At 58.6% G+C, this 20961-nt stretch overlaps 1 protein-coding gene across 3 annotated transcripts; it reads right to left on the bottom strand.

Annotated features, from left to right (window-relative positions):
* Nucleotides 1–363: 363 nt before the first annotated feature.
* On the bottom strand, nucleotides 364–20391 carry KMT2B (lysine methyltransferase 2B). Of its 3 annotated transcripts, XM_026484325.3 has the most exons (37): nucleotides 20029–20391; nucleotides 18805–18877; nucleotides 16488–18559; nucleotides 16132–16245; nucleotides 15888–16038; nucleotides 15321–15600; nucleotides 15104–15159; nucleotides 14580–14858; nucleotides 14191–14285; nucleotides 13812–13910; nucleotides 13560–13673; nucleotides 13272–13418; nucleotides 13073–13168; nucleotides 12511–12628; nucleotides 11896–12009; nucleotides 11520–11704; nucleotides 11355–11444; nucleotides 11159–11263; nucleotides 10955–11028; nucleotides 10272–10387; nucleotides 10085–10176; nucleotides 9866–10003; nucleotides 8844–9002; nucleotides 8495–8615; nucleotides 8340–8418; nucleotides 8079–8239; nucleotides 6804–7031; nucleotides 5429–6722; nucleotides 5253–5342; nucleotides 5066–5175; nucleotides 2308–2445; nucleotides 2151–2225; nucleotides 1870–2047; nucleotides 1481–1588; nucleotides 1282–1365; nucleotides 1034–1163; nucleotides 364–941 (listed from the first exon to the last, which is right to left on the bottom strand). In XM_026484325.3, exons 1-37 carry the CDS (start codon nucleotides 20389–20391, stop codon nucleotides 666–668), a joined length of 8202 nt encoding a protein of 2733 aa, XP_026340110.3. In that variant the 3' UTR covers nucleotides 364–665. The 3 variants fall into 3 exon arrangements, with proteins under 3 accessions (XP_026340110.3, XP_057170334.1, XP_057170335.1); XM_057314351.1 differs by lacking the exon at nucleotides 16132–16245 and having other exon boundaries at nucleotides 20029–20160; XM_057314352.1 differs by lacking the exon at nucleotides 18805–18877 and having other exon boundaries at nucleotides 20029–20112.
* Between the last annotated feature and the right edge of the window lie 570 nt (nucleotides 20392–20961).

The following is a 20961-nucleotide window of genomic DNA, read 5'->3' as shown; positions in this document are numbered from 1 at the left end:
CTCTGGGCCTCATTAAGGCACGCTTTTGAAATAGTCTTAAGTGGGCCAAGACCGAACAGGAATCCTCTCATTCCACCACACACACGAGACCAGATATGGCCTGACGTGCCCCTGGGGGCTGGCCTCAGGTGCCTCTGGGCAACCAAGGTCCTCTCTGAGGACCCCGACTGGGTTCTAACTGGGAGTGTGTAGAGCACGTGTTGCTGTGAAGGTGTCACAGACCCCCCACAATTTACCCGTAATTCTGAAGGATGGCCTCTCACCCCTCTGTGGAGGCTGACAGGCTTCCCCGGCTCAGGATTGCTGTGGAGAAATGGGAGCTCCTACCTGCCCCCAACACCGTACAAACGGGCAGACCACCTCTCCAAACATTGACAGACTTTATTATGGGGGGTTCCCACCTGGGAACCCACCCTCTTAAATAAAAAAGTGCATAGAAAAGAAGGGATTTAGAAACCTTTGTACAGTATCTACATCCTGGGCCCCCAGGACAGGAAGGGGGCGACTGCTGGGTGGGCTGGAGGGGTGGAGGCAGGGCCTTTGCCACCTGCATGCCCACATCCACCCTGAGCAGGAGGGTGGGCGTGAGATGCTCTGGGAGGGACTCGGGAGCCCCCAGACTAGGGGCCAGACGGCAGCAGGGGGCGTGGCAGGCAGCCGCGGCTTCAGTTAAGGAAGCGACGGCAGCGCTTGGCGCCGCAGTTGCACGGCAGCTTGTTGCTGGCATCCTCGATGGGGAATTTGTAGTCGTAGGTGAGCTCCTCACCACGCAGGATGCGGCGCAGCGCGAAGATGACGATGTGCTTCTGGCCCTCCACGTGGATGACGCGGGAGAAGCAGTTGGGCTCACACGAGTGGTTGATGAAGCGGGCGGCGTTGCCGTGCATCGTGGCGTCCACCACGTCAAAGTCATCCATGCGGAACATGTAGCACCCGATACCCTGCAGGGATTGCGAGGGGCCGTCGGGCGCCCTGTCCCCAACGGAGCAGCCCCGCTTCACCCGCCTCATTCCCACGGCCCCGGGGAGCCCACCTTCCCATCGTAGAACTTCTCCCGCTTGTCAGTCAGCACGGAGCGAATGACGATGCCAGAGTACTCGATGACCATCTCGCCGGCATCGATGTTCCGCTTACAGAATAGGCCCCGCCCGTGGATGGCAGATCTGCAGGGTAGGACGGGCCAGGGGGAGCTCAGGGGGCAGGGGTACAGAACCAAGGCGGCCCCGCACCAGGGCACCTGTCCATCCACCCAAGGGGCATCCTCCCCCCAACCCCACTAACCTGTAGACACCCACAGCCTCTTTGGATGTCTTCTTGAGGTGACGAAAGCGCATGGCCATGGGCAGCTCCAGGCTGGTGGCACGTCTGGTAGGGTCAGCAGTGTCACAGGCTGGTACCCAGGAATGACCTCTCTTGCCCCTGGTCACCCTTTTTAGGACCCTTCCAGAACACCCCCAACACCATGGCCTGCCCTCCATACCTGGTTGACCTGAGCTGCACCTCATCCTCTTCCTCATCACAGGTGGCTCCCTCAGGGAGCACCCGGTGCTGGGAGGCCAGGAAGTTGAACATGTCAAAGGTGCACTTCCTGCAGCAGGGAGGGAGGAAAGAAGGGAGGATAACAGCCATTCCTTCAAAGAGGTGCCATCTACCTATTCCTTTGGCTTGGGCCTGCTGCTAGCAAAGAAGAAATACTGCTACCCCTGAAGACACAGGCAAAGGGGAATGGATGGGGCTCATTCTTCTGACGTGAATGCTAGGAAGAGTTCCTGGAGTGCCCTGGCATCTTCTCCCGGGCCTCAGTTTCCAACCTCTAAAGACCTAACTCCCACGCCTGAGAACCCCCACAGGGCTCCCCAGACCTCTCACCGGAGATAGACCTCGGCACGGGCCGCCCCGTGGGGATTCAGGGGTGGTTCCTCCTGGCCCTCTCCCTGCTGGTGGTAGCGGAACTTATAGTGCTGGCAGCGCTGGGCCCCGGGCAGCTGCTCTGCCAGGAAGATGACAGCGTCGTGGTGGATGCCCAGGAGCCTTGCCCCGCTCATTCCTGGGGACAGTCAAAGGTGAGGACACATGCATCATGTCAGAGGCCCATCTTGTCCTCTGGGAGTCCTCCCAGCTCTCAGCATCCCTGCGGCCTCTCCATTTACCACTGAAGGAGAGATGCCGGAGCCGGGCGTGCCCTCGGGCCTCTTGCACCTTCTCAATCAGAGTTCTCCATGCCCCTGAGGAGAGAGCAGGGCCAGAATGGTCAGGATGGGGCTCGACTGGACACCTTCCCCCCGTCACCCCGCACTCCCGACTCACCCTCCAAGCTCTCCGCTTCCACGCTGAACCCATCCTCACTGCTGATCTCAAAGCGCAGATGCGGGCCAGCCCGTTTGGGGGCCTGGTTCTCTTTGTCCTCTGGGGATGGAGGCTCTTCCTCAGAGCTTGAAGCCTCACCTGGTCCCAAGCAGCAGGTCAGAGCAGGTGAGGATCACCCCTCCTGGAGTCCAAAGTCCCGGGTTCCCCACCCTCTCCCATGGCCTCCCTGCACAAGCAGATACTTGGTCTGAGGGCTCTCTTCCTGCTCTAATTGCCCCGTGAGCCCTACAGGATGGACATTATTTTTTTCCTAAAGAGCCTGCGGTCCCTTTTCTGTAAGCGTTCTTGGAGAGATGAGCATCTCCGTAGAGGCCTGGACTGCCCTGGCTCTGCAGGAGACACTTCTGGCTCACTCAAACCCAGTTTACCAAAAATGCTCATCCACCCCTCATTCTTCTCTCACAGAAAATTAAAAATACCAGAAGTATATTTTACACATGTATTTTTTTTATATGCAGCACGTCTCTGTAAATATTACAAATTTATTATATAGGCCCCTACCTACAGACTCAAGTACATGTACGTTATGGGCTATTTAAAGGATTTCTCAGGGGCTGAATATCTTAGAGACAGAACAGAGAGGACTTGCTGCTGTAGGAGCTGGGGATGTGAGAGCCAGTGGAGGGTCAAGGACAACTCTGAGGTCTGGGGCCTGAATAACTGGAATGATAAAACTGCTGATGACTGAGATGGTGAGGGAGAGGGAGGAACAAGTTTGGGGTGAAGGTAGAGGGCTTAGTTTGGGACATGCTGAGTCTGAAATTCCTCTTAGAAAACCTGCCCTTGCAACCTGCAAGGAGATGGGGAGGGAGCCGGTAGCAGGATCCAGAAGCCCAACTACCCATCTGCTGGCTCTCAGAGTAAGAGGTGGGATTTAGAGCCACGAAGTAGATGAGAACACCTGAGAGTAAGTGCAGACAGAGGGCCGGGGCACTGGGACACACCAAAGTGACAGGCCGGGGCAATGACAAGACCTGACCAGAAAGGTGAGGAGAGGAGTGGGGTTTTGGAAGCCAGGGAAGAAAGTGCTACAAGGAAGGGGTGATCATCCCAGATGCAGTGGCTCACTCAAGCACGCTGTGGACTGAGGACTGACCGTCATGTCTGGAGGGGGAGGGTGGGGAGTACCTAAGTTTGAGTGGAGCGTGCTTTAGGAGAGGCAGGACCCACGTGGCCACACTTGCTCCCCACACCACTCCTCTGGGCCAACCCGACTGCATGCCCTCCCAGCACTAGGCAACTCTCCAAAGCTGATTTGCTGTGTGACCCACATCATCTCCAGGCCTCAGTGCCCCTGGGTTCACCTCTGACAACTTCTTCCGCCTTCACTTTGCCCTTACCCCAGCCTCACCTCCATTCTGTTCCCTGAACCCGACAGGCTGACTACAGGGGCCTCACCCGGGTGCTCTCATTGCCTTCTTTCTCACGGCGCTCGTTCTCAGCTGCAGTACACTTGCTAATGTACGTGTCTGTTTCCTCTACCAAAATATGGCGTGGTCCCTAAGGGTGGGGACCTGTTCGTCATGGTCACTGCCATATCCTCACACCACCTCTGACCCCCATACGCAGTCTTTCAGTTAAGCGGTCTCTCGTGTACCTCGCTCCGCTTCCACGCTCAGTAAGTCAGCACTACGTAACGAGACAATCCACACATCCGGACAGGGCTGGGGCCAGGAGAAATTCCGAGCCTCAGGCTGTTCAGTTACCAGCTCGCTTGGCTGTAGCCTACCCGCTCTCCCATAGCCCTCTATAACCAACAGAGCACTCACTGCCCTCCCAGCTTCACCGAGGCTGTCAGCCCAATCCACTCCACATGCCCCGGATCATGTGTCCTGATGGCTCTGCAAGTGCACTGACCTTCCCTTTGCTCCACCTCAGTGGTCTCCTATTCAAATCCAACCGCCACGCCTCCTCCCACCCCTGCTTCCATCCACAGGCCCCCTTCACCCTCCTCCATGGTTTTGCTGTCTCAGCCCTCATACAAACCCCTCTGGGCTGCTGCCCACCCTCTCCTCTCAGACCCTTAGCCAAGCTTGCCGGCAAGATGCCTGGGTCTTGTTTTGGCTTCCTCATCAACCACTGTCTTCAATTCTCACCTCCAGTGTAGCAGCCACCTCTGCCCTCTCCCACCCCCCCAAAAGCCCCTGCTTCCTGGACTCTGCTCCCAGGACCGCTGCTGGGTGTGTTGCCAGTGGTAGGGGTGGTCCGCCCTGCCCCCCCCACCCCCTCCTCCACCAATCCTAGACCCCACATGTCTGGTGTCCTCCGGGGCAACGCTTCTTCCTACTCCTGCCCCTCTCGATCCTAGGTGAGCTCCATCCTCACTGGCTGACCCCCAGGTGCTCTTGTCTACCTGCACGCTCTAAATCCCATCTCTAATTCTGACAGCCCCCACACTGCTCAGTTTTACTAGGGACCTAACCCTCTGACCCTGGCAGATTAGGCTCTGAAGCCAACCCCCAGGCTCTTGGGCACTTTCGAAGGGCCTCTCACGTGGAGCTGAAACTTCATCTCTGTTTCTGCCATGGGCCACAAGCTCCGAGGGCATCTTTCTAACTCTGAATACCTAGTCTCAGGCTCCGAGCCAGGTCGGTGCACAAGGTCTATCTTTTGAAGTGGACCAATTCTGCATCTGACCATCACCCAGCTGAGGCAAGCATGAGGAAGGAGGCATTGAGAGCGAAAGGCTGGTTCTTACCTGAGTAGTGGTGCCACTGGGACTCAAGCAGCAGGTCAGGGGGACCGTCAGGGGCCCTGGGAGGACCACCTTCAGGGAGTGGCAGCAGAGGGGACCGGTCCTGGAGGGGCCTGTGAGGAGACACCTGTCAGAAAGAGGAAGGGACGGAGATCCCAGAGCCTCTAGGGAAAGGGCACTGGCTACTCACCTCGGGCTTTCCTCCCCAGTGGGCTCCCCAGGCTCATCCAAGTCAAGAACTCCACGCACTGTGGGCGTTTTCATCCTCACTCGGCTAAACCTGGGGGAGGAACCCCAAGAAGGCTGAGCTGCCTTCTCCTGCCCACCTATCTTGCCCTCCTCCTTAGACTCGGCACATTCACTCACCCACTGCCACTAAGCCCTGGACCCTGGGGAGCATCCTCCAAGGACTCTCCGTCTTCCTCCAGCCGGGGGGTCTTGTTTGGGGGCGGCGCTGGTGGGGAACGGCCAGAGAAGGTGGACACCCTCTTGACGCGGATGGGCTGATGGGGTGGGCTGGGGGGCCCACTGCTCAACACCAGTGTCAGTGGAGGAGGGGGTGGTGGTGGGGCAGGGCGGACCACCCCTACCACTGGCAACACACCCAGCAGAGGTCCTGGGGGCAGAGTCCAGGAAGCAGGGGCTGTGGGGGGGATGGGAGGGGGCAGAGGTGGCTGCTTCACTGGGGGTGAGACGGGTTCACCCTCCCCAGCCATCTTCACAAACACTTGCCCCAGCTTGTTGACAAGGATGATTTTGGATGTGGCGGGTTTGGGGGGCTCGGGGGCAGGGCCCAGGCTCAATACCCGGACCCCTGGGGCCCCAGGGAGCCAGGCAAACGTCCGAGTGGGGTCAGCTGGGCTAGAGGGCAGGCCCTGGGGAGGCTGGCTGCCATTGGCCAGGGGAGGCGCTGGGGGGAGTGGCTCCTCTCTGGGCCCAGCACCTCCCTCCCCGGGCCCCCCTAGGTTCTTCAACACAAAATCCACAATTTCTGACGGCAAGTCCTCAGGAGGTCGGGTTCTGTCCCCTGCAGCCCCGATGACCCCAGCCCGGCCCACTCCTGGCCCTGAAGGAGTCCCCTGGCCCCGAGGCTGCTGGATGGCCTCTGCCTCGCTGTCCGTGCCGTCATCCACTCCATCCAGCTGTTCGATGCGGGGGGCTCCAGGAAGGGCACCAGGGGCCAGGGCAGGGCCAGACACCACAGTCACAGGGAAGTGGACATAGCGGGGGGTTGGGCTGGCCTCTTCCTCTGAGCTGTCCCCTGGGCCCCCATGGCTGCTCCCCACTGCCCCTGCAGCCACAATCTCTTCCTGGAAGGGCTCAGTCCCCAGCAGGCTGGCCGCAAAGTCCAGGTCAGCAGCACTCAGTCCTGACACCACCTCCATGTCCTCAAAGTCTGGGCCCAGGTCTTCAGGGGGTGGTGGAGGAGATGGGGCTGGGCCAGGGGGAGCCAGCTCCCCTGAGGTAGGTGTGAGGGCTCTAACGACTGAGGTAGGAGGGGGCACCCTGAGCTGTGGGGAGGTTCTGAGAGGGGGAGAGGCCCGCCGTGATGCCGGCAGCCTTGGGGCCAGGGGGCTGGGACGACGGGAACGTCTGGGGGGAGCTGGGAAGTCCAGGTCTCCCACCGTGGGGATGTGGTGGGTCAGAGAAGATGGACTTCCTGTGGGGGGAAGGGTCAGTGTCAGCCATGAGCTCCTGCCTCACCCACCCACCCCTCTCCCCGACACTCCCAGGTACTCACCAGGGGAGGGCAGGGGTCCAAAGGAGACACCCCCCAAGGGCCTCCGGGATGGTGAGTAGTTGGGCACTTTGATTCGAGCCCCCGAGAAGGAGCGGGGGGCCGGAGGAGGGGCACTGCTTGGATCTGGCCGAAGTGGGGGGTCCAGGTTCTGAACAGGTGAGTGGTGCTCAGGAGCTCCAGGGATAAGGGCATCTGTATCTGGTGGGGGGTCCACATGATCCGGGGGCTCTGAGGAGGCAGGAGAATGGCCTCAGGAATGGCAGGGGCTCTTTGTCAAAGCCTCTCCTCACACACCCTCCCTTCTTTTGAGCCAACTGAGCCTTCCCCACCCCTGCCGATGGTCCGGTCACAATGTGCACTCGTTCCCAGTCATCACCGAGGTTCCACACCCCTCTGTGGCTTCTTCAGAACCTCCACACATGCCCGGATCAGGGGCCCTTTGTAACCCCTCCTCACCCATCTCTGCCACCTTCCCCGTTCCCGGCTGCCTACTGTTCTGACTCAGGCCCCGCATGCCGCAAGGGGCACTGCCCTCTCTCCAGCAGGGCCAGTCCTACCACTTTCTCACCTGTGCCGCGCATCCCTGCCACATCAAACACATCTGCCCCATCCTGGCGCTTGGGGCTCCCCATTACCTGGCTCCACCCAATCTGTGAGAACAAATCTCTGCCGCCTCCTTCCAACACTCCCCTGCTAACAGCCAGGATGGCTGCACCCTCCTCCCTTCTCTACTTCATGTCATGCTCCAACCTGGCACAAACCCCTTCCCTGCAAACACAATTGAATCTCTTCCTCCTCCCATTCAGCCCACAACCTCTCCTTTTACCAGTCTCCCAGCCCCATCTTTGCTGTGTGCCACCCGGCTCTCAGCTACATCCCTCAGCACTGGCTCGGCTATGAGGGGACCAAATTGCCCTGAACCCTGATGTCACCGTGCAGAGCGACTGCCCTTGTTGACCTGCAGCACAGCAGAGCTTGTGCCTTCCTCAGAGGGCTGCGGGAGCATCACGGGAGCACATGCCCTAAGTCTGTTTGTCCAGAAGCTGCCACTCCCCACAGGCAGGTAGCTCTCCCCTTACTTCCTGTGAAATGCTGAGCACGGTCCCTGGTGCGTAACTTATAGCTATTAAGTGATCACTTATTGCCATGATGACAAAAGGAAGAATGGCAAACATCCTGGGGTTTCTTTAGAGAAGAGAGGAATTGGGTTGGTGGGTAACCATTTGGGGAGGGCAGCGTTCAGGGAAGGAAATGAGGGCATTCCAAGGCCCTTACCTGAGGAAGGGGCGGGGCTGTGCACAATGGTCTGATTCTCCTCTGCTGCCTCCAGGTGAACTGGCTCTTCCCTGGGACCCCATGGCCGATACTCCAGAATCCGACACCGATACCAGCAGCGCCGCCGAGCATCCACTGTGCTCCAGTACAGACGGGAGCACCTGTCAGGTGGGCGTGTGGGTAAGAGGGTCAGGACAACTCGGGAAATGGGATCCTGTCCTGGAGTCCTTCCATCCCACCTAGGCCCTCTGGGCTGCTCACTGGTAGCCAATGGGGAAGAGCCGTCCCTCGCAGTCCGAGAGATCAGACAGGGTACCCAAGGAGTCAATTCGGATGGAGCCTGTGATACAGAGAAGAGATCAGGAGGGTGGGCCAGGCAGGGTCAGGAAGACCAGGGTAGAGGGCAAAAGGCTTACCAATGAGAACATTGATGGCATCAGGTTCGAGCCCCGTCAAGAACTTTCGCTTAAAGTTGATGCCCTCGAAGTCCACATAGACTCGGCGGAGAACATCAAACCCATCAGGGGTCACGATCTCCTGGAAGGTGGGTGGCAAATGGGGCTGCTGGATTGGTGAGGGGCAAGGGGGATGTGAGGGAAGGCTTCAAGGCAGCGGATGGACATCTGGGGGCTTGGCTCAAGGACTCAGGAAAACAAGGAAGACACCAAGAGGCAGCTGGGGACAGGGCTAAGGGGCTGCAGGGAACTATGAGTGGGACGGGAAGAGAGAGCAGTAGGGTGTGTTTCCCCCATGGTTCTGGCTCACCTTGCCATCCAGCAGGTCTGTGTGTTTCTGGCAGAAAACTTTCTTGTCATCCTGGAAGATGCAATAGCTGGCCCGGGCGCACATGAAATGGAAGTTGCTGAGGCAGGAGGACAGGCAGCAGCCCACTGTGGCTCCAGGCTTCAGGCAGAGTTCACAGCGCTACGGTTGGAAGGGGATGCTGAGGGGAGAAGCCAGTGACCGAGACCAGGGTCTGATGCTCAGCATCACTGTCCTGGAGACTCTGTTTGGACCTGTCTAGCCCAGAACCTCGCAAAGCAAAGGCACTCATCAAACATACCCTCTTCCCTAGCTGCATCCAGGGCCAGGTACACATCAAAACTATTTCAGATTTTCTGAAGCAGAGTGTTGCAATAGCAAGAAAAATAACAACATCTAACACTTACCAAGCAATATTTACCATCTTTCTCACACCATTAAAAAAAAAATATTTATTTAAGTAATCACTACATTCTACATGTGGGGCTTGAACTCATGACCCCAAGACCAAGAGTCATATACTCTTCCAAATGAGCCAGCCAGGTGCTCTCTCACACCATTTTAATGTAAAACCTGTATCATTTCATTTAATCTTCACATTTGTAAACCCCCCCCCCCGTATATATCACCCCAAGTCTCACTTCCTGAGCCAGAGACATTATACAGCACCCCAACACTGGTGAGGAGGGGTTCTAACCCAGGAAATACCTCACCTCAAGGGACACAGTAGGAGCTAAGTGTCTTACTGTATAGAAAGCATCCAGCACAGGTTCAATCAACAAAAGATCTAACTTTTAATCTCCCAGGCTTCAGGCCCAAATTCACGGGGTGGGGGTGGAGGGAGCCACTATCACTGAAGTACCAGAGTCCTGGGACAACCAAAAAAGGTACCCAGGACCGGCAGTGAAAGGATGTGCTGGGGTAGAAATTGTGAAACAAGAGCGGTTTCCCCTGTGGCGGGTGGGGGTGGGGGGCCCTACCCCGAGACCCTGGGGCTGCCCACCTCTCTAGGCCCGGGCTCTCACCATCTGCCTCCCTCGAGCCACAGCAGCATGCACGTTTTTGAGGGAGCCATCATTTTCCTCAAACACTTCAGCTGACCAAATGGCACAGTTGACGTGTGTCCACTCATTCTGCCCAATGTATAGGAGCCGTCCTGCCTCCTGGGGGCAGAGGAGAAATGGTGTGAGGAAAGGCCCCAGCGACTAGGCCCCACAATCTGGGCTTCATATGGTAGCCCTCACCTTAGAATCCGCATCCCCATATTTGAGGCAGAGCGCACACTGACGAGGGTCCTCCAGGTGTGAGAAAGCAGCTGGATCCTTACCCTGAAAAGCTGGAAGAGGTGTGGGAAGGCAAGTCCCAGAATCAAGACCTAGAGCTTGCCCCACCAACTCAGAGTCCCTGGCGTCAGTCCCCACTTCCCAATACCTGCTGAGGGGTCCCCTGGAGGCTGCCCTGATTCTGGGGTCTCTGGTTCCTGCTGCCTCCACTGAGCGTAGACATGGTCCAAAGATGGGGGCAACACAGCATTGGGAAGAACTCCGCTGTGGACAGGCAGGGTCAGCATCTGACACGTCTAACAAGGGTGGCCACCCACAATCTTAGCCCAAACATGCCATGACACACTTGGTCCTCTCTCCATGTGGCATTTCTCCCAGTCTCCCAAATAAGCCAGGGCCCCTCATGCCACCTATGACACATGAAATGCTGTTCCTCATGACTGGAATACTCTTTTTCCACATCTCAGCTTGGATGTCATCTCTTCCGAGAAGCCTTAGCCCTAAACACCTTCGCTGGGCTCCCACAGCCCCCTGAACTTTCCCATCACCACTCTTACCATCTGGATCATCAGGCACTAATGTGCCTGCTCAAACCCCCAAACATGGCTTACTCACTGCTATTCCCCAACATTACCTTGCCCAAAGTAGAAACAAAGTGAGCTAACTGCACAATCTGAGTCTTTGCTGGCCTAGAACCACTGAGAATTCTCATGCTGACGCTAACTCTGTTCCTCGTCTATTCTCAGCCCAGGATTGAGACCCTGGATTCCCAGGTGCCCTTGCTTTTGCCCTTATTCCCTGGATCCCCTCCTGTTACCCAGCCTCACTCACTTCGGCAGCCGGGTACTCCGTCGCCAGTACTTGGGGTCGTGGGCGTCGAACCAGCCGAACGCAGACTCTAGCAGCTGGGGAGTGGGTTAACAGGATGAGAACTGGCTTCCCCGGGAAAGTTGGTAGGGGCAGGGTCTGAAGGACCCACACTCTCCTCCCCACTACCACTCAAGCCACTCTAGAGACATCCTCCACAGTTCTCACCTTCAGTAGGAGCCCCTTCATCTGGCCTCCAGCCCGGCGCTCTGGGGTCTCTCCTTCTTCCGAGTGCCTCATCAGGATGCCCACCATGTCCTCCATAAAGCTGTGCTGTAAGGGGGCTTGTCAGGATCAGAGCCCCCACCCTACCCACAGGCCCCTCCTCCTGGCACCCACCTATTCTTCTCAATGTCCCACTCACCACAGACTTGTAGTGGCCTTCCTCGAAGCGCCGACTCACTGCCTGCAGATCGCAGGGGCCTGGGTGCAGCTGCTTTCCAGCCTGCCCACACTGTAGAGAGAGAAAGTCAGCAGGACTGGTGCTGGGCGTGGCCCCACCCCTTCCTACCTCCTGAGCCCCGCAGACCTGAGTGCACAGCAGCAGTGGGCCCGCCACCTTGGAGCTCAGTAGACCCTGGAGCACCTGGCGCAGGCCCCCCTGCAGGGCCCCACTGAGGGCCTCTCGCCAGCGGGGGTGCGTGGCCCCTGCACACGGTCCGCAGGTATACAGCACTGAGTCTGGCAGCCCAGAAAGGATCTCATAGTCTTCATCTGAAACAGCCAAGGTGGGACAAGAGAGAATGGTTCAGGAGAACGTGAGGGCTCGCAGCAGCCCAGAGGAGCTGCCAAAGACATACATCTATGACACCTGTCCCATGAGGGCCTATGCTGGGGGTAGGACAGGACACCCCGCCCCCTCACCCCGGGGCAGAGGTGGCAGCCCAGGCACTCTGCCTACTCACCTGAGAGCCCCTCGCACTTGGCGTGCACCCAGTGGTCACACTGCGCACACTGCATCATCTTGCTCTCGTAGTCATTGTCTTCATAGCAGCGTGTGCAGATTGGGCAGAAGTTTCCTGCAGAAGAGGGAGGAAAAGGGCAAGTCAGAGGGGCTGGGGCCACCACCTACCCCTTGCAGGTCCTGTCTGGAGCCAGCCCCCATTTGGCTGCTGTGAGGGCTGCCTCTGCTATGCCTTATCTTGGGTCCCTACCATCCTCAAAACACTGGCTGAGGATACAGCCTCTTCAGCCTGGCAGCCCCAACGCCTCACAACCTTGCTAACATGCTGCCTGAACAAATGGGGAAAGCCCAGGTTTTCAAGGTCATCAGTGGAGACTCAAGGTTCCAAGAAGAGGTTGTACAATGGTGGGATCCAGGCTGACTCCCGCTGCCCCGAGAACTGTGTCCCTCCACTTGAGGTACTGGATAGGCTTCTGTGGGAGACTACCATGAACAGAAGAAAAGGTTCTGTGGCTACAAGAGGAATACAAAGCCACTAGAAAACCACATCTGTCCTGCCTGTCTAGGAGCCTGGCCCACTGCCCGGTGTCCCCCAGGTCCCCTGACAGGTCCCCACCTTTCTCATAGAGCTGGGTGCACCTGGGGCAGAGGCTGTAATCTCCAGACCACTCGACGTCCCAGTTCTTGCCTGGAGTCGCCCCACAGCTCTTACAGCGCACGCAGGCTGAGCAGATCTGGGTGGGGGGGGGGCAGGGTGATGTTAGGGGGAGCAGGCTGGAGCAGTGTGTGGGGGGTACAGTGGGAGGAGATGGGCAAAGAGGAATGGATGGTAAGCAGGAGACATACGAGGAAAGACAGATAAAAGGTGTACAAGAGAAGCAAGGAGGAGGGAGGAACAGGAATAAAATAGGGGAGACTGACAGAAGGAGACAAGGAAGAGTGGAGGTCAGGCAGGGGCAGGGGATTCTGAGCCCAGGACCATGGAATGCATGAACCCTTCTGCATTCTGCAACCATTCTGTACAAATTCTGCACACACGTCTTGTCTATGTGAAATTTGGGAAGAGAAAATGCTATTTATCAGATAAACTCTCACAAGGACCTCCAACCTTCCAGTCTGGGGGTAGTAGCGGCCTTAATTAGAACTCCAATGCAAGGTATGTGGGCCTCATTTCTCACCCAGTGGCGCCGTTTGCGTGTGGCCCGGGTTGGGTAGCTGGGCCCCAGGCAGGCTGGGTGATAAGCATGGCGGCAGCGCTCACACTCCAGGAGGTGCTGTTGGAAGTTGGGAGAAAAATAACAATGGCAGAACCTACTGGCACAAGTATACCCCTCTCCTCCATGCCTCCACCCACTCTCATGGCTCCTGTGCCCAAACCTTGGATCCCCGGCCTTTGCGCCCACAGACGTGGCAAAACTTGCAGCGGCGGCAGCACCAGGTGTCATGATGTTGGGGCAGGGGCCGCTCGGCCTCCTCCAGACAGAACGGATGGAAAGGGTCACAGCAGACTTGGCAGAACACCAGCTGGGGGTGGGGAGAGTGAACAATGGGCACAGTGTGAGGCCAGGAGGCCAAGGGATGAGACCCTGTAGAAAGGGCCCAAGCAATCAGGCAGTAAGGGCCAATGGAGACCTGGGGGGCTGTGGAAAAAGGCAGGGATCCAACCTCATGCAGGCCTTTGCTGGCACACAGCAAGCACACCATCGGTGGCCCCCCTGGCACGGACGTTAGCACGCTGAGGCCACCCATCAGCCACACGTTCTCCAGGTCACAATCCTCCTGAGGAAAGAGGATGCGGGATCAGAGAGCAGCCAGGAACACAGCCACAGCCATCTTTAAAGCCCTGGTTTCTCAGATACAACCCACAGGTTTCTTTCAAACACGGTCCTTGAAGGACCCTCTCCCTCAATGCCATACCTTAAAATCCACACGAACCCTGTGCACTCCATCAGGGGACTTCTGTTTTCCAGTCCAGCCATTGGGAAAAGATGCAAAGGGGCCAGGGGCCAAAGCATCCTAGGGAGAATGGCGGTGGTCAGAAGGCTGCCAGCCCCACCCTCTGCAGACTTCTCTCCACACTGTCCTCTACCCCAGCCTGCCCAACCCTATCTTTTGCCCAGATCCTACTTTGCTTTCCAGAAGGACAGACCTGCCTTACCCCTCAGGGCCTGTCCTCTGGTGTGGACACAACACGGCACTCAGATGAGCCCGTTACCCTGACTTGCTAGGAAGCTCCTGAAGGGCGGGACCATGCCTTCCACAGGGCTCAGGGTTCTTGGTGTGGGGCCGTGCTGACCTTGTCCAGGCGCCTTCGGGCCTTGAGCTGCAACACAGGCTGGAGGGTGGGTTTGCGGGGCCGGCTCTGCTCCTCGGGTTCTGGCACTGGCAGCTCTAGGCAGCACACATAAGTGGTGAGGGTCCCCCTCTTCCCTGCCCCACCCCTTTCCTCCACACCCCCCTAATGTTACCTGGATCCCCATGGCCGCCTTTAACCAACAGAATAACTCCTAGACCTGGCTCGATAAGCTACTGAGAACTTTATACACCCACTCTCCCTGTCCACCCCAAACACCATCTCTGTACTCAGCTACTTTCTCTATCACACAGACACAGGCCCCAGTCTGGAAACCGCCCCCCGCCAAGACACAGGACTGACTGAAAGGAGAAACAGCAAGCAATTCGCACCATTCTCTCGGGGGGTCCGACGCCGGGGAGCAGGGGGACCCCCAGGCTCTGAGTCATCCGAGTCCTCGAAGATATCATAGGAGGGTCGCTGTTTGACGCAGCGCCGGGCTGACTTGCGCTGCAGTAGGAGGGAGTCCTGCTCCTCGGGCCCTGGGGGGGCCACCACCTCCTCCCGGGGCCCCCCAGCTCCCGCCCCCCGGCGTGGGCCTGGAGGACCAGGGGAGGCCTCAGGAGATTCATCGGAATCCCAGGGCAACAGCGTCTTCACTATCGTCCGGCCTGTGGGAACAGGGGACTTAGTAGGATCTGAGCTCAGCCAGGGACATGGGACACTGGGATGCAAAAAGCCAAAAAGAAGTGGGGCAGAAGAGAACGAGTACAGGAGAGATATAAAAGCACACGATGGAAAGATGACAGAGGTAACAGACTGCAAAGATAAAAGGAGGAGAGCAAAGAAAACAGTTTCTTCCACGCCATGGATCTAAGTAAATTTGTATAAAGAAATACTCCTCAAACCTTGTTACCTTTTTTAGCCAGCCGTTCCATCTTCCGAGCCTCTATCTTGTCGCACTTCCGGTATCTGGGGAGGGGAGCAGCACGTCACCAGGGTAGGGGACTGGTGGTCTGGGGGAAGAGAGGAAGCTCTCCACAAGGATGCCAATCCCACTTCTCTGGTGGGGCAGGAGACCTGGGTGACTGACAACCACGAGTGGGAACAGAGGCTGTGCCCTGACTACTCACACACAGCACTGCTTCTTGGTGTTGGGGCCCCCAAACTTGGGCTTGTCCAGGCAGTTGACACAGGACCCACAGTCCTGCACACGCAGGCAGCCCCGACAGTGTCCACACCGTGCCATCCGCATCTTCTTGCCATGATGGGAGGGCAGTGAGCGCCGGGGTGTATGGGCCAGGGTCCCTCCAGACCCTGCAGGCTCTGAGTCTCCCCCAGGCCCTGCCGACTCCACCTTTCCCCGCCGAGACCGTGATGGGACACTCTCAGTCTCAGATGCTGATGACGTATCTAATGCAATGGAGAGGAAGGAATGGAGCCACAAGGCCACCAGGGCCTTTTACCTCAGTTCCCTGTTCTCCCCTAGATCTCATTCAACTGGCCCTCTGGTCCCGACTTTCCCACAGTGCTTACGTCCCAGGTGCCCCCAAATCTGCTCTAAGACCTAGTACTCCAACCTACTTGCCACCTGCCCCAAGCATCCAACTCAGCTCCCACTCTCCTAGGCTCTTGGTGCATGTGCTCGCCCCCAAACTTGACACAGCTGTCAAATCTTCCCACAACACACCCGCCCCTACCCTCCGTGGCGAGGTCCTGCCGATCCCGGAGAGGGAGAGCACTGAGGCGGGGGACGTCTTCAGGGACCATGGCCCGGGCCTGACCTAGGGCCACAGCAGCATGACGACAGACATGTTTGATACGGGGGCCTTGCACGGGGGACTCGGGGCCCTAGGGGAGGAGAAACCAGGAATACATGTGGGAAGTTGCCCCTTGTGCTCCTGCTACCAGCCTTCTTCAGAGGGCCCTCCTCCCACTCCATACCGACGGTCTCTCTCTCTTAGTTTCCATCGATTCATCTTCAGACCTGACAGAACCTCTATCTGAGATCTGCTTGACAGTCCCCACGACTTCCTCCATCTGCCCTCCAGGGCTCGGCTGGTGGGGGAATAAACAGGGTCAGAGGCTGGAAAATGAGGAGATAGGACCAGGGGACTAGCACGGGGGAGGGCCAGGGAAGGAACACAGGCAGCTGAGAAACAGGGAAGGACTGGCTCTGAGGGTTCCCTGAAATACTGGAGGGGGTCTGAGAAGGCAGAACGTTAATGAAAACTGAGAGAACTGAGAGAATCGAGGCTGGATGACTGGGTGCAGAAACCTGGCCAAAGCGCCACGCTCACCGGCATCAAAGACGCCACCTTCTGCTGCTGCTGCTGCTGATCGATCTTGAACAGCTGCACCTTGGCTCTCTTGAGGAGGCTGAACATTTTCTCCTCCACACCAGACAGCGGTAAGGAGCCCAAGCCTGCAGTACGGGCCTTGTCCAGTGGTGAGGGCTGCTGCGGCGGTGCCTGTGGCTGCAGTTGTAAGTGTGGCTGTAATTGTGGCTGCTGTGGTGGTAACGCCTGGGGCAGCAGCTGGGTTGGCAAGGCCTGTAGGGGCTGCTGCAGCTGAGCCTGAGACTGCTGCCCATTGCTCAGAGCTGGAGCCCCAGGAAGGGGCACCTCGGCCTTAACAGGAGTGGGGACCACAGGAGCAAATCGAGGCAGGCTGAGGTGGTTGGTGCGGCCCACTGCCCGTGGCTCAGGCTCAGCTGGAGAGTCATCGGCGGGAGGAGGCTCTGGCTCAGGGGCTTCAGGGGCCCCAAGAGGAGTAGTAAGCACCGATTCGTAGATCTTCAGGTGGGCTTCGCTTGGGGTAAACTGAGGCGCCCGAAGGAGCAGGGGCCTCCGGGATGGAGTGACAGGGACAGGAGGTGGGGGCGGGGCCGGTGGGGGGGCAGGAGGAGGAGGGGGCAGTTCCCGGGTCAGCGAGGTCCAGCGAAATGTAGGTTCCCTTAGAATGGACCGTCTCTTCTCAGGTAGTGGGACTGGGGTAGATGGGGGGGTTGGGGCACGCGGTGGAGAAGGAGCTGGTGCTGGTTCTGGGGGGGCAAGTGGGGAGGTGGCAACAGGAGGCCGCAGAGTAGGTGAGACTTCTACCTTTAGGGGTTTGGGGGGGTCTTCATCCATAAATCGCCGGGGTGTCTTGATGACTCGGGAGGAGCGGGCACTCACCACAGGCATAATAAACTGCCGGATATTCTTCAGGAAGGTGGTACTTTTGGGGGCCACAGTGGGGCTGTCTTCCGGAGGGCCTCCCATGGTGGTGCTGGGGGTTGTTGTGGGAGGAGAGGTACCCTCTGGCACTGCCCGAGCAGCTTCTCGCTCTGCCCGCTGGCTAGGAGTCAGGGGAGGCCGGCCCCTCTTCCTGGAGCATGTAGCTGGGACCACCAGAGGAGGGGATTCTTCCTGCTCCTCTGGGGCAGGAGGCGGTGGAGGCGATGGTGGGGGCAAAGGGGACACTGGGGGTGGTGGAGGGCAAAGTGGGGATGAAGGAGAAGTTGAGGGGGATGGGAGGGGTGGAGGAGGTGGAGGAGGTGGAGGAGGTGGAGATGGTGGCGGCGGTGGAGGGGGTGGAGGGGCTGGAGGAGTCGAGGGTGGGGATGGCAGCTTTGCCTCTTCCTTTTCCTCTGCTAGCATCATCTCTTCTTCAGGTCCAGCTCTCTCTACCCTTTCTTCTTTCTCTTCCTTGTTTTTCTCTTCTTCTCTCTCTTTCTCTCCCTCCTCCTCCAGCTTTAGCTCCTTTCTCCAGCAGGGGCCCTCTCCCGATCCAGATCCAACTCTTCCTTGGGGGGCATCCTGCCAGCTTTCCTCATGCTGATCTTGACCCTGACCTGATTCAAGTCCCAAGGACAATTGTCCCATCTTCACTTTTTTGGCCTTTGAAACAAACTTGATCACGAGAGGAAGCCCGCCTCGGCCTCGGCCTCTACCTCCACGGCCTCCTCGCCCAGACTGTCCTCCACGCTTGGGGGTCCCAGGTCCTGGGCCAGGCCCCTCCTTGCACTTCCAGCTGCCAGTTCGGTGTTTTACGGGAACCACAGGAGGTGGGGGCTCAGGTTTGGGGATTGTCACAGCTGCTTCTGCCACCACTACTGCTTGTTGCTTCTTCCTGCAGGGGCCTGCTGGCCGTCCTGGGGGCCGTCCCCGAGACCGACGTGGAGTGGAGGGCTCACATGCCCGGCTCCGCGGGGCTGGGGGTGCCTGGGCCCGCCGGAGAAGTTCAGTCAGTGCCTGCACCATCCGTTCTGTGCCCTCCTCACCCCGTTTCCGGGCAGGAGTCTTTGGGGGGGTAGGAGCGACATCTGCTAGGCGAGGAGGCGGAATGGGGGTCGTCTTATGCTTGCGGCCCCGACCTCGGGGGGCTCGACCTAAAAGGAGAATAGGTGTGGGGAGATGGGTCAAGCTAGCCCTGTAGACTGAAGAAGGCACTCCAGGAGGGCAAGAACTAAGTCTTACTTGTCTGTTTCCCCCACAGCCCAGCCTAGCTTGGGCTTTGAACACAAAACACGCTACGTAACTGATGGAGACTCTAGTTAAACAGGGAAGAGCTGACATGAAGAGCAACAGTAACATTCCTGTAAAGCTATAGAGGTAGAGTTTCCCCGTCACTCACCTCGCTGGGATCGGAGCGCAGAGCGCAGGGAACTGGGGGCCACATCTTCATCTGAATGAAAACCCTGAAACTCCTGATTTAGGGGACCAGGGGTGGAGGGGAGAAACAGCAGTCAGTGCCAAAGCCCTCATTCCACCTGAGATTCAGGTATGGAGATATATGCCCAGTTTCCCCCTTAACATACCCCTACCTATTTAGAGAACAACTTAAAGATTGGAAGATACGAAAAGTAGAGAAGACTCTCTCCCTAGGGATGTAGGCACAGGGTATTGTGAGCCCCCATCCCCTGCACCGGACTACACCAGCACAGCCGTCAGTGGTTCGCTGGCCCAGAAGGGAACAGAACTGGGTCTTCTCAGGCCAGGCGGTAGACACTACCCAAAGTCTCCCTCAACCTCCAACTCAGAAAAAGGTGGGACTACTGTTTACACACTCTCAGGATGCAGTTTTCTCCTGAATAAAGATGAGAATAAGGGCACTCAAGTTGGGTTTGGGTGTGTGTGTGTGTGTGTGTGTGTGTGTACGTACGTTTCAAATGGTTTACCATAATAAGCTCTACTCTAAGCCCTCAGGTGACTACAAACTGTCCTAAGTAATACAACCCACACCCTCCTGACTTTTCTGAAAGGCTGGGGGTAAATCCTGAGCTGAACTCAGACCTGCTAGAGTTCCCAGTCTCAACCTTTATTTCATTTTTCTTCAACCTGTGCCCCCAAGAGGAAGCCCTCCATCATGCTACCATCTCTCCACTTTAAGTAAGAAGAGGAATCGGGGTACTGGTGAAACCAGTGATGTGTCAGAGATTATGAGGCCAAGTGGAGCAGCCTACAGGTAAGAGCCCAGAGAACCCTAGCCTGGGTCCACTAAAGCCACGCTGCTGTCAACCACCACCGGTTGGGCATGCAGTACCCATAGCCTTCTCGCTCAAACCTCTACTGCAATAGCTTTGCCAACTACCAAGATCACCAGCCCAGGACACTTCTGCAGAACGTGCCTCAGGCCCAAGTACCCAGCTGCAGCCCCGGGCTTTTCTACTTTCAGAGGCCTTTTTCACCGACAGCTCCGTGAAACCTATCTCCCCCCAGGCCTATTTCCAGGGCCCCTTCCCTCCGCAGGGGCCCTAAGAACCTCGCTTCCCCACGCCACCCCTCGGGGCCACCCAGACCCTTGGAAGCCCCCGGCCTCCGCCCCGCCCGGCGTTGGGGACGCCTCCGACTGCCTCACCTCATCGTCGGATTCCTCGTCACTGCTCTCCTCCTCGGGCATGCAGCCTCGGCTCGGGCCCCAGCCCCGGCCCCGGCCCCGGCCCCTGCCCCTGTGAACGCGCGGGCCGGCCCATAGGCGGCGGAGCCGGCGCAGGCCCCGGCGGAGCCCCAGCAAACGGAGCAGGGCCGTGTCCTCCCCGGGCTCGACTCCGCCCGGCCCCGCCGCGCCGCCGCCGCGCCGCAGAGCTACTCGCACTCTCTCGGCCCCGCTGCCCCGTCCGCCGCGGCCCCCGCCCCCGCCGGAGCCCCGCGGCCGGCCCGGGAAGCGGCCCCGCGCGGAGCCAGGCCCGGGGCAACTGCCGCCGCCCGCCGCCGCCGCCATCTTGGCACCGTGAGAGGGGCCGGGGAGGCGGGGGGAGGGGCGGCCCGTGCGCAGGACCGGGGGGAGGGGAGGGAGAGGTGGGGCGGGGCGGCTGCGGCTCACGACAGTAACCAGCGCCGCCGCGGGGCCAGCGGGAGCCGGGGGCTGGGCCGGCCACGCGCGGGGCACCACGGGAGCGGGAGTCCGAGGCCAGGCGGCCCTCACCCTTAGACCGCGCCTGAAGAGCATAGACCCCGTGTTGCGGCCCGAGAGGGGTGAGGCGCAGGGACTTTCGGGAAATGTAGTCCAGGCGCCTCGCTCCTTCCGCCGGGAGCTAGGGCCGCGAGAGCTGAGACTGTAGGGTCTTAACCGGACTCAGAAAATTATCTCCGAGGCTGCCGGGAAGTGTGGTTCTTGCCCCAAACTCCTCCCATTGTTCTTGTCGAGACCAGGGCACATATGAACTACCACTCCCAGGGTGCAGTGGGCTTCAGACCATGGGTGTCCCAGCGACACTGGGAAATGAAGTTCGCGGCTGCAGGAGGCGTGGGGTAGGTAGGAAAGGGACAGCGGCAAAGGATTAGTCTCAGT

Source organism: Ursus arctos, unplaced genomic scaffold, assembly GCF_023065955.2.
Source record: "Ursus arctos isolate Adak ecotype North America unplaced genomic scaffold, UrsArc2.0 scaffold_19, whole genome shotgun sequence".
Taxonomy (NCBI): domain Eukaryota; kingdom Metazoa; phylum Chordata; class Mammalia; order Carnivora; family Ursidae; genus Ursus; species Ursus arctos.
This window is presented reverse-complemented; position numbering and strand designations above follow the sequence as displayed.